The following is a 12,906-nucleotide window of genomic DNA, read 5'->3' on the forward strand; positions in this document are numbered from 1 at the left end:
CACAACTTATAAACTAACCACAGCCCTTCCACATCTATATCAGGTATAAAATATGGGCCCTTGAGGAAGTTTGACTGTTCTATGGATCCAGTGTCCACAAAGCTCTCCTCTTAAGAAAACTGGCCTGGTGTTTGACTCTAGATTCCACACAAGCTTATAGGTGGCAGAGAACGCTGATTCCTGGCAGGGAACAAATCACTTTACGGCTGATGGTGGGGGCTGGCAAAACATGAGAAAAATTCTCAAAAAATTTTTATTGAATCACTGTGACATACAGTTACATAGATCTTGTGTTTGAGTTTCAGTCATACAATGATCAAACACCTACCCCTCCACCAGTGCACATTGTCCACCACCAAGTCCCCAATATCTCTCCCTCCCCCTTTCCCATTCCTCCCTCTGACTCTACGGAAGACAATTTCCCCCATATTCTCTCTCTACTTTTGGGCATTCTGGTTTGCAAAATAGATACTGAGAGGCTATCATGTTTGGTCCTTATTCTACTTTCATCACTCATCTCCCACCCCAAATGATTGCTCCAGTTATCATTGACTTGGTGATCCCCTTCTCTATTTAAGCTGCCTTCTCCCCTAGCTCATGAGGCAGGCTTCCAACTATAGAACAATCCTCCTGGCCCTTGCATCTATAGTCCTTGGGTGTCAGTCTCATATTATGTTATTTATTACATAAGTGAGTGCAGTCATTCTGTGTTTGTCCCTGTCTTTCTGACTTATTTCACTTAGTGTGATACTCTCCACGACCATCCACTTATAAGTAAATTTCATGACTTCGTCTTTCCTAACAGCTGCATCGTATTCCATTGTGTAGATGTACCAAAGTTTCTTTAACCAGTAGTCTGTGCTCAAGCACTTGGGTTGTTTCCAGATTCTGGCTATTGTGGACAGTGCTGCAATGAACATACAGGTGTAGATATCATTTCTACTGTGATTTTTTGCACCCTCATTCTGTTTATTATCTTTAAAGAATCAACTTCATTAGCATGCTAGTAAACATGAGTTAACTCATTACTAACATTTTTATAAAAATTGCTGGAAAGAGATAATAAGGAGGCAAATCAAAATCATTTTAATTGATCAGATTATTTTGGATTTTCTTTACAGATAAAAGTAATGTATTTTTAAATTATATATATTTATTTACACAAAACATCTGTAAATATTTTACATATCGATATATTTATTTTTATCAAATCATCATGAGATAGAGCATTACAAAATTGTTCATGATTGTGTTTCAATCATACAACATTTCAACACCCATCCTTCCACCAGTGTAATTTCCCAGCATCAGTGTCCCCAGTTTCCCTTCCAACCCTTCAAGTCATCCCCCACCCAGGGCTGCCTCTATGGCAGGCACCTCTCTCCCTCTTAAAGGAAATGTTTTTTCCTGTTAGCAAATTAAAATTCGGATATATTCCCATCTTAAATGTAGTGATCAAAAAACAGTTACCACTGATGCAAACTAAATTTGAACAGACAATAAGTTCCATTAGATCCTTGATGAATAGATGCAATGAAAAATCACTTTAGAAAATAACACTGGGCAGATAACATTTTTTAATTGAAAGATGGTTTTAACAAACACTTTAAGAAAAATAACACATCTACATTTTAAAGTTAGAAATTTAAAACTTAGTTTTCAGATAATAAAAGAATTTGCTTTTAAAAGTATTTATTTTATTTTTTTCTTCAGAAGTAAGATACAAACAAGATTTAATTAGTACTTCAGCTTCAGAGAAGTCTAATATTTGAAAATAGTATTCCTAAAATATAGGTACAAAATTAACACTGATAAATCATGCACTGTCTAGACCCAAAGACAGGGCAAATTATGAATTCTGGCCATACAGAGAAACTTATTAAAGCACAATAAAACATACATAAAAAGTGCAATATAATTTTCATATCATACTAGTCGTAGGACATTGTCTACTGTCAGTTATGGTTGAGACTTGACAGTCTGTGAACTGTGTCAGCAGAGGATTTGAACCTGTGTCTTTGAGTAATAAATAGCTAAAAAAGTGAGTTTATTTAAAGGGATTTTTGTATAACTTATACAATCAAATGTCCAGAACAGCCTGCGTTCCTTTTTATTTTTGCTACAAAATGAATAAATTTGAAACCAACTTAATAAAATCTATATATTTAATTTATAAATTATCCATATATTTACCAGGCCATTAAGTATGCTAATTCATATAATTTATATAAATTTCATAGATAATGTCAGATGACTCCTAAACTCATCGTCCTTTGACAACTTAGGAAATAAAATATGATGACTAAGACACAAGATTATTGAATTCTAAGCAGAAATGACACACTCTAAAAGCACATACACATAATGACTTTTACTTCCCAAATCTACTTCTACTAATTAAGGATTTTTTTTGTTTTGCAGAAATTTAAATGGAAAAATAATCAAGAAAACTAAAAATTCCATTTTATGTCCTGATATTATATCAGTAAGATTTTTTCCATCTTGATGTAATTATTTTATGAATGTTCTGAGACCATCAATGATTGATCCATATTTCATTGATTTGTATGGTCACATATTTTAGATGTATTAAAATATAAATGTACTGTGTATAACCTATAAAACATTTCTCTAGTATTTCTTAAAGAATATCCCAGCACATTTCCAAAGTCATATATCTTACTATGGTAAAAGTCAGTATAGTAGTATTTATAATGGGATTAAAAAAACTTTTTTGTAGAGGACTTCTGCCTTAATCAGAGTAGGAGTCATATGTTTTCCAGGTTTGAATATAAATTCGTCGTCAAAATTAAAAAATATGACTACCATACCTATTATTTAGGTATCAATTACCAAAACTAACATATTCAATGAATAATGGCCTTGAGTTTTTTAAAATAAATATTGTATATCATAATATTTCTGTTCTTCTAGATCTTGAACTTCTGATTTTGGCATCTGGTTGTCTTTAAAATAGTTATAAAATATAGAATTCCAGACTCTATTTTGTTATAAAAGCAGCCCAGACACAGTATCAGATATTAGTATGCATACATTGTTACCTTATGTACTTGTTCCTGTTTTTTTTTAAAAAAACTAAATTGCATGTTTTTGATTTGAGACTATATAACAGAATAGCAAAATATTTACAAGCTCATTTTTCACAATTTTTACAAACTTCCCAAAAATAAGAAATCCTTCATTGATCTCCTTCATGTAAAATAGTTGCTTATTTGTCTACACAGTAGAAATGGAAGGACAAAGTTTCTATTTATAGATACAGGAAAACCTATTCCTCCCATTTGTGTAGCAAGATGGGAAAGTAGCTGACATGGCATTTTGTAGTATCAACTAAGATGTCTCCCTAAAACTAGTAAAATAGTATTGCATATAATAGAAACTATTCAAAGGTCTCAAAAACAGATAAGGCATCAGATATAAATGAAGTTTCAGTAAATGAGGACCGAGTAGCAATGTTTATGGGTTCTTTTTCTTGGGAAGAAGTGTACAAGCCAACAAGAATAATTAAATCTAATCCGGTCCATTTTAAAAGGTAAAAAAGAAACGTGAGGGCTAAAATACTTTCTGGACAGAAATAAAAATCATCTTCATCAATGAATAAAGGTTTTAAAAACAGACCAATTAATAGCTGGTTTTTACTGTAAGTTAGTAGGCCACTGTTAGATCCATTAAGGCAAAGAAAAAAATTTTGCCTTACTCCATATGAACTTCTGCAGTTTCATGCATTTGTGAAATGATGCAGTGCTGTATTGGAGCTGGCTCATACTAGCCTATTTAAGCTGGTTGTGTTCGTCTTTTCCCAATTCCACATTCAATGATGCTAAGTTGGAGGCTTAGAATCAGTCACGGTGCATTTCTTTACATCTTAGAAACTGACAAAATTATGAATGAAATGCCTTCCACCCATGAAGCTCTTGTTAAATGTCTATCAATACACTAATGAATTCATAGAAAGGTTATTTTGTATTATTCGAGAAACTTATCTAATACTGAAGTCTTCTTATAGTAAAGTCCTTGAGTTAGGAGTGTCACAAGATACTCCCCCTTATCATTCATATATATTTTCTGGTTTTAAAACAACATTTTCTATATCATGTAGGCTTTTTCCATTTAAGTGTTCACTAGGAAAGTCATAACTATGACCTGTACCATCACTGATTGTTGACACGGTATAAGATGCACTGCGGAGTGCATCTGAATGGGAAAAGCTATTTCCAAATTGGATTCTATATTGGTTCCAGTTTCTTCTGAGAATTGCCTGAACCTACAAATAAAAAAAAGTACAAAAGCAATTCATTAATTGAAAAGAAGCTATTGTCTTTAATAGTACAATAAAATGAACTATGTATAAAAGATTTTTGGAAAATACTGAGTGAATAGTATTGTTAAATTTTTAATTAAAATATTGTTTGAATAAACCTTTATTAGGAAATTGGTCATATTTCTCAGTACTTTTTAATTCCATGGATGATTTTCTATTTATTTTCATGGATGATAGAAAATTACTATATTGTGATCAAACTGTTAATCCACCTCCAAGTTTTCATGGACATCACTGGTATCATACCAAGAGCCTTGTTAATAAGAATGAGTAGGTAATTAATGAAAGAAAATAAGAGAAGAGACAAAATTAATAAAAGAGTGATACAAAGATTATAAGTGATCATTTAAAGCAGCAGGAAACAACTTTCCATTAAGTGATTATTTTTCTAAATTTGATCTGAGGCACTGTGATTTACAATACTGTTTCCATAGGCAATTTATCATACATTGCTTCAACACCACCAGAGCCTTTTCTTCCCATCACCATGGATAGAGGAAAATATTTCATGGGTATTTATAGATGGTATGAACACTGAAAAGTCCAGAAATACCAGCACTCCAACATTTTTGCAATTGGACCTCTCTCAGTCTGAAATAATTTGACTTTTATTTCCCTCTCTTTTTTTGTTGAGGGCTAGAGACCAAAGTTATATAAGTTTTTGGTATTCAGTGAACATAGGTGATTGTCTCTGTATTGAGCCAATGGGCATAAAACTAATTTTCAAGTACCACCTACAACTTGTTCACACGGATATTTCCAGAGGTCTGATCAGGGTACACTGATATGAGGTAGTCTGCTTCTAGGCTGCATTTCCCAATGACATGACCTGTTTTACAAAGCTTGTTTAGAATATGAAATTACAATGTTACATGCCCATAAGAAACCACATTTTAATCTAAATCAATTGAGATATTTAATAGAACTTAGTGTCTAACTTCTACCTAATCATCATTACAAAATGTGGGTCCAGATTTTTTGCAATACATCTTTTTATTCACTATTAAACAGCTATTCTCAGTGATTAAATATCACTAGGGAGGGCCCTTCTGATGACTGAAGTTTATAGCTAATGCTAATGGTGCACTTTTTTTTGTCTAAGGAGATAAGTAATGAGATTTTAAAAATCTGGTCTGAGCTTTTGTTAAACCACAGTTAACCAGTGAGAAATGCAAATAGGCATGTGTTGACTAAAAATTAAAATAGGATGTGATAAAAGGAACAGACACTACTCTAATGACTAGTTACTTGATCTAATGGAAAGGCAAGTAGGAAAGAAAGCCTGAACTTCAAAAGGACATGACATAGTTGGAACTGGAGAAGTGAATTTGGCAGCCTGAATCTTCAAATAATGAGAGTGGGGAAAAACTAAGTGGCAAAAAACAGAAGAGGAGGGATCATAGTATTTTTCAAGATGAGAAATGAATCATAAGTAAACAGGGTTTTCATCTCAAGAGATAAGAAAAGGGAACAGATATTGGAAATGCTGTGAAGAACAGTACTGTTTGGCAATCAATTGGCTAAAAGATTTTTGTATTATTGAAATTTTGCAATGCCAATATTTTCCCAGTTAGGGTACATGGCAGAAGTTCAAAATCTGTGTCTCTTTTGCTTACACAGATCGAGTACAACAAGAGAGTTAGATATTAGTTTAGATAATCTTGGTCAATCTTTCTCAATATAAAGGCCAATGAGGTTGGGTTTTAATATGATTAAAGTTCACAATTGTACTTTTTTTTTTTGCTTTTTGGGTCAAACCCAGCGATGCTCAGAGGTTACTTCTGGCTTTGCACTCAGGAATTACTCCTGGCGGTGCTTGGTGGACCATATGGGATGCCGGGGATCGAACCCGGGTCGGCCGCATGCAAGGCAAACGCCCTACCCGCTGTGCTATTGCTCCGGCCCCTGTACATTTTTTTTTAAAGAATGATTCGACAAATCAAAGATTTAAAATCTAATACTGAGTATGGAGTAGAAGAATCTGCTAAAAATGTGTTTTATCTCTTGCTTACATTAATTTATGTATGTCTTGTGTAAAGAACATGCTTTTATTTAATTTCATTAACAGTACACACTAAATCACTAAACTTTTGGGGGGTCCAGAGTATTGCCCAAGGATGCTGCAGTCCAGAATAAAGTGTTATCTTTAGAATTTAAAGGTGGCATGCTGTGCCAGGACTTTATTCAATAGTTCTTTATCAAAAAATATTTTGCTAGCGATTGTGTTTTGCATATTCAAAAGTTGTCCTTTATAATGTTTCTGCAGATTCAGAGATGTATCTTTCCTATTTTGTGCTTGTTCCTAATCATTGTATTTGTAACTGTCATTATATTTAATTATAAAATCTTCTATAGACAACAGAATTGTCTGATTCAGTTTTCACAATAAATTTGTAATAAAACACTATAATTGTATTTGATTATCAGAACAAATATTTTACTCTTTGTAACTGCTTTCTTTGACTTCAGAAAAATACTTGCCCTGTCCTCTGTATGGCAAAGAATCATGAAGGTATCATTTCAGTGTACCTATAAATGCTATATAAATATTCGATTTGTCTAACACAAAGCACTCTACCATTATATCTAAGCTTCTATCCTATAATGTATTCTGTGTCAGTTCTATGTACCAATTTATATATACATGTATATTTGTTTGTTTATGCTGTTTGTCTGTTTGCTTTTGGGCCACACCAATCTGTGTTAGGGGACCATATGTGGTGCCATGGATGGAACCTGGGCACGTTGTGTGAAACGTAAGTGCCTCACATACCATACTATCTCTATGCTCCAAGTACCCATGTTTTAAAATAAAGCATATTTTTACATAAAACTAGCATTAGGACTAAGAATGTGGCTTACTGGTAAAGCATCAGTCTTGTATGTAGTAGACTTCGGTTCGATCCCCAGCAAAATAAAAGAAAATAGTAATAATAATAATACAAAAGTGTCGTAAAGAAATATTATATATGAGAAAAAATAAAATGATAACAGAAAATAGCATTTTTGTTTATTCAAGGCATGGCTGCTAATGTTGAATGGTCTTCTAGTAATGGTTCTTATTCAATTATGCCAGTTGATTCCATCTGTTTTTTCCTGATGCTTTGTGTTAAGCTTCTCAATTACTAAGTCTCAGAGATGACTGATTTGCTCTTAGGATTTATAAACATTTCTGAATCTTGTAAAAATCTTCTGACAGGTCAATATTTGTCAAATAGATTAAAAAGGAAAAAGTGAAATCAATGTAGTGCATATCATGGAACTGTAGCGTGGTTTATATGCATTATATGGAATCAATTTCTAACATGTTTGAAATTTTCCAATTAGGAAAGCCTTGGATAAAAATCTTAAAAGACAAAGAATGCTATATCTTGGAATAGAACCATCTGTTTTCCTAAATTTTTAGCTCACTAATATCCTCTTTTTATAATGGAGAATTCACTTTTGAAAAAATTTTCTTGTATCCTCCATAGTTTCCAAACATCATATTAGGTCAAACAAAAGCAAACAGAACAAAGGAAAGAAATTTAAATCAGCCTTTTCTACTTTTTATTAGTGTGCAAGTTCTATTAGATTATGATTTTTCTAATACTGTGCCTTGGACACAAATCCAGATATAGATACTTCAAAATTAATATAAAAATACCCAGTGAATATGCCACTAATGAATGCAATGTTTTTAAGCCAGATTGAATTGTCTTTCAATCTGACCCAGGCTCTTGGGAAGAATTTCATTTAAAAAAAATCCTATGATTCTTTTTCCTAATGCAGATAAAATTTGAAATGGTTACTCCTGGGGAATTTCATCTTATTAGAAAAACTATATTGCATATATAAAATAGGAAAAAGAATAAAGTCAATCACCATACCTCTCCATTAAAGAAGCAGAAAATTGTAGAGACCAAAAGACCCTGTAAAAGAAGAATAGAATGTCTCATTTCAAATGAAAAGTATACATTAACTACCACCAATCTACCATATTCAGAGTAAAAAATAAAACCACAGCCATATATGTATACTTAATACTAAATCTAGTAAGTCGCCTTATTGAGGCAGGCATACCTACCTGATAATGCATTAGGATGTGCATGATGTAGTCATACACCTCTTCTGCAATCCTTCCCTCTGGGCGCCAGGGAATCAGCACAAACTCAATGCCCAGTAATGGCACTAGGATAAGTGTAGCTCTTACAGCCTTCATATAGAGATTGGATTCCGCTTGGTGGGTAACTTTTAACTTGGTAATGAGAACGCGAACGATATTTAATAGGAAAAAAAGATTCACCTATAAGAAAAAAATTCCAAATGAATGTCATTTTGTATTGAATATTAAGGAGGATTTAAAGGACCCTTGATTTTTAAAAAAAATTTTACTTTTTTTTTTTAATTGAATCACCATGAGATACACAGTTACAAAGCTGTTCATGGCTGGGTTTCAGTCATACATTGTTCCAACACCCATTCCTCCATCACTGTGCATTTCCAACCACCAGTGTCTCCAATTTCTCTCCTTCCACCAATCTCCGCTTCCCCCAGACCTACAATACAGGTACTGAGAAGTTATCATGTTTGTTCCTTTACCTACTTTCAATACACAGTTCTTATACAGAGCGATTATTTTCAACTATCATTAAGGACCCTTGATTTTATGAATTCTTGTAAATATTATTCCTGTGTACAAGAATATTCTCTTTCCTTTTTGTTTGTTTTTCACTCTGACTTCTAGCATGTGCTTTGTTTGACAATTTAAAGCTACATGCCAATATACAATTTAAATTTGCACAATTTATGAAACACTAAAATTGGGTTGGGGATGAGAGTCAGTTGTAAAATGCATGCTTTCCTTGAATACCAGAGTTAGAGCACTGGTACAGAAAAAAATGTCTCAAACAAATGTGTTCATTTAATATAGAAATAAATGTGCTAAATTAAATATAGTACCACTTAAAAATAATGTGTTCACTTAATATAGAAAACAATAAATAACACCGATTTGCTGACTTAAGACGTGCTATCAAAAATCTGAGCATAAAATTATCACACAACTATTCTTAGATAACTCAATGGAACATATGCTTCAAAATATACAGTAGCCACAATCCTGCTGGAAGCAAATCTATGAAAAGCAACATGGTTACAGACACAGGAATGTGTCTGCTAATGACAAAACAGAATAAGTCTTTGCAACAGGTGTAAGAATGAAATGGGAAAAGTCAACAGCTGTTAGTACACCCTTATTATATTCTTACTTCAGCATTCATTGTTGTAAGTTTTGACTAAATGAAAATTACAAAGCTCATAAGGAAAATAGTTCTTGCTTCAGCAGCACAAATACTACATAAAAGGAAATATAATGCACTTTTATATGTTCATAAATTAATAATAATATTTTTATAATTCCAGTATGCCACAACTGTATCACTGCACTGTTGTCCCATTTCATCGATTTGCTCGAGCGGGCACCAGTAACACCTCCATTGTGAGACTTGTTGTTACTGTTTTTGGCATATTGAATACTCCACTTGCCAGGCTCTGCCCTGCAGGTGGGATACTCTTGGTAGCTTGCGGGGCTCTCCAAGAGGGACGGAGGAATCGAACCCGGGTCAGCCGCATGAGTGCAAGGCAAACACCCTACTTGCTGTGCTATCTCTATTTTAAAAACAGAAATGCTGCAATTTGAACCCATTATATGAACATATCTAAATCCAAAGTGTTTCTCCAAAATGACATCTGGTTCAAATTATAAAATTAGAAACTCATCCTCTCTGTTCTGCAAATACTTCTATTTTTTTAAAAAGAAAATAGAGCAAGGATTTAAAATTTCACATGAACTGTATCTTAGTTTCATCTATCCTGAGGTAAAACTGATTGAGAAGGTAAGTAATTTGTTCTGATTCCAATGCTCAGAAAATTCAGATAGATCATAGGCAGGAAAGAACATCATATGGTCTTTAAAGCATTTTTAAAATCGTAGCACTATTCTAAATGCGTCACAGAATAAATTTCACTTAATTTTTATGGTACCTCTAGAAGTTATATCTTACTTATGAGACTATTTCAATATTGACTTAACAATTCACTCGAGTTATTAATAATTTGAACCTATTCTAACATACCTGCATTGGAACTTAGAGAATAGAATAAAATACATTTAGTTCAAAATTTTTCAAAAAATTCTAAATTATAGCTTAGGAAGTCTCAGATTTTGGTTACAAAACATATGACTCCCCTCTTTTCATATTTATTTCAATAGTAGCTATAATTGCAGAATGATAGACCACAATTGCATTCAGGTCTCTAATATTCTATGAAAGAAAGAATGTTACACTGTAGCACTGTTGTCCCATTGTTCACCCATTTGCTCTCATGGGTACCAGTAATGTCTCCATTGTGAGACTTGTTACTGTTTTTGGCATATTGAATACACTACAGGCAGCTTGCCAGGCTCTGCCCTGTGGGCAGGATATCTCAGTAGCTTGCTGGGCTCTCCAAGAGGGACGGAGGGACGGAGGAATTGAACCCGGGTCAGCCATGTGCAAGGCAAACTCGCCTTACCCACTGTGCTATCGCTTCAATCCGAGAGAAAGAATGTTAACTTGAATAAATTATTTCTCCCTATCTGCATAATAAGTCCTAAGTGTGGCTTCTGTTTCCTATGCAAACATTCTTAAAGATGTCCAACTGGTATTCTTGTGTTTGGTAATAGTTGTTATAATAGTAAACAATAGTAAAGTACCAATTTTCCAACTTAAAAGTCTTTTTTATTGGAATTTTCTTTTTTCGTGTGCTTTTTTGTGTCACACCCTGTGATGCACAGGGGTTACTCCTGGCTGTGCTCAGGGGACCAAATGGGATGCTGGGAATCCAACCTGGGTTGGACAGGTGCTAGGCAAACACCCTACCCGCTGTGCCATCACTCCAGCCCCTGGAATGTTTCTTTATTACCAAGATAGGTGTGTAGGTTTTCTTGTCTGTCAATCCCATGTAGTAAATTCATTCTTTGACCATGTCTATTCTGCTTTCTGTCATCACATGATTTTATTTCCAAGGACTACATCATCACCAAAACTTCCTTATCCTTTGACTTTGTCAATGGGAGGAAGTGAGAGATCAGAGCAGGGGAAGAGAAAGGCTGATATATTTCTTAGTCCTCCTCCTTGTTTTCAGACACTTTTTTTTTTTATCAGAAATTGTGTTCTTAAGGCCAGAGTTCTTATTGGTGAGCCCCTAACACTCACCCAAATCCAACGATATTGCTTTGTGCACTCATTTGGTCTAGCCATTTCATAGTTTTCCACTACTAGTCCCTGGGGTCTCTTATAAATTGATTTCTCTGCCAATATCTCAAGAAGTAATTTCATTAATGCTTTTTGAACAAATACTGTGAGTCAGTGTCTACTGGGATCATGAAGGATACCAATAACCAGATAATTTAGCAAATAATTGAAATTTAAAAAATAACTGTAATTACATACCAATAAAGCAGCACAAATTGGACCATGGATAATGTACAGAAGATGTGTATCAGAACTGATCCAGCAGCTAAGGGAAAGAAACAGGGACATGATAGTAAATATTTTTGTTTTACATTGTTCCAGTAGAAATCAAAAAGTAAGGTTATCTTACTTGTCATTATAATATAAACTTCTGGCAACAGCATGTATACAGGCAGGAATCAGTGGAAATCCTATAGATAACAAAGAAAAAGAAAATAAATTGCAACTTACTCAATAGATGGAAACTTTAAAATAGCTCATAAAATATGAGATTTATAAATACTATGAAAACAAAAATAGCTGATAACTACATTTATTGAGTAAATATTATCTATATAATCAAGCAATTAGTGTTGGCTATTAGGTATTTATATTTTCAAGTGTGTGCATGGTCCTTCCCCCCATATAAAGCATTTAAAATCAGTTATTTTGAAGTCAAGGCCATAAACATGATGCTAATATATTTTATATGAGATAATATTTGGTAGGTAATGAGATATGAGAAAAAGTTGAGACCATTGAGAAAAATGAAGGGGTATATATGGATCCAAAGCTTTGTATGTTTTGAGATTTCTACATAAAATACTTCAAAGATAAAATAAATATTTAAAATAACTCATAAAATATGAAATTTATAAATACTATGAAAACAAAAATAGCTGATCACATTTATTGAGTAAATATTATCTATATAGTCAAACAATTAGTGTTGGCTATTAGGCATTTGTATTTTCAAGTGTGTGCATAAGCCCCTTCATTTTTCGCAATGGTCTCAACTTTTTTTCATATCTCATTACTTAACAAATATCAGCTCACATAAAATATATAGCATCACGTTTATGGCCTTGATTTCAAAATCACTGATTTTAAATGCTTTATATGGGACAGGAAGGACCATGCACGTGTGTGTTTACATATCTTTATCACAGTTGTCTTACTGGATTGTTAAAGAAATAAAGATAGATAGATAGAAATAAACAAGTATAATCTAAATTATTTTTGGAAATTAATCCTATTTAGCTCATTTAAAGCATTTTATATTTCTATTATTCTGCATATTTTTGAATA

The 12,906-nt window shown here is 33.2% G+C and overlaps 1 protein-coding gene across 1 annotated transcript in view; it reads right to left on the reverse strand.

The window, feature by feature from the left end:
• Positions 1 to 1,075: 1,075 nt before the first annotated feature.
• Positions 1,076 to 12,906, reverse strand: part of CALCRL (calcitonin receptor like receptor) — a 97,783-nt gene continuing 85,952 nt past the window's right edge. Inside the window, exons 12-16 of the mRNA XM_004601213.2 lie at positions 11,969 to 12,029; positions 11,818 to 11,884; positions 8,409 to 8,627; positions 8,212 to 8,253; positions 1,076 to 4,285 (exon numbers count right to left, since the gene is read on the reverse strand). Of these exons, the coding sequence (XP_004601270.1) occupies positions 4,070 to 4,285; positions 8,212 to 8,253; positions 8,409 to 8,627; positions 11,818 to 11,884; positions 11,969 to 12,029 (605 nt within the window). The 3' untranslated portion in view covers positions 1,076 to 4,069. The remainder of the gene's footprint in view (positions 4,286 to 8,211; positions 8,254 to 8,408; positions 8,628 to 11,817; positions 11,885 to 11,968; positions 12,030 to 12,906) is intronic.

The sequence above is a fragment of the Sorex araneus genome, chromosome X, assembly GCF_027595985.1.
Source record: "Sorex araneus isolate mSorAra2 chromosome X, mSorAra2.pri, whole genome shotgun sequence".
Classification (NCBI taxonomy): domain Eukaryota; kingdom Metazoa; phylum Chordata; class Mammalia; order Eulipotyphla; family Soricidae; genus Sorex; species Sorex araneus.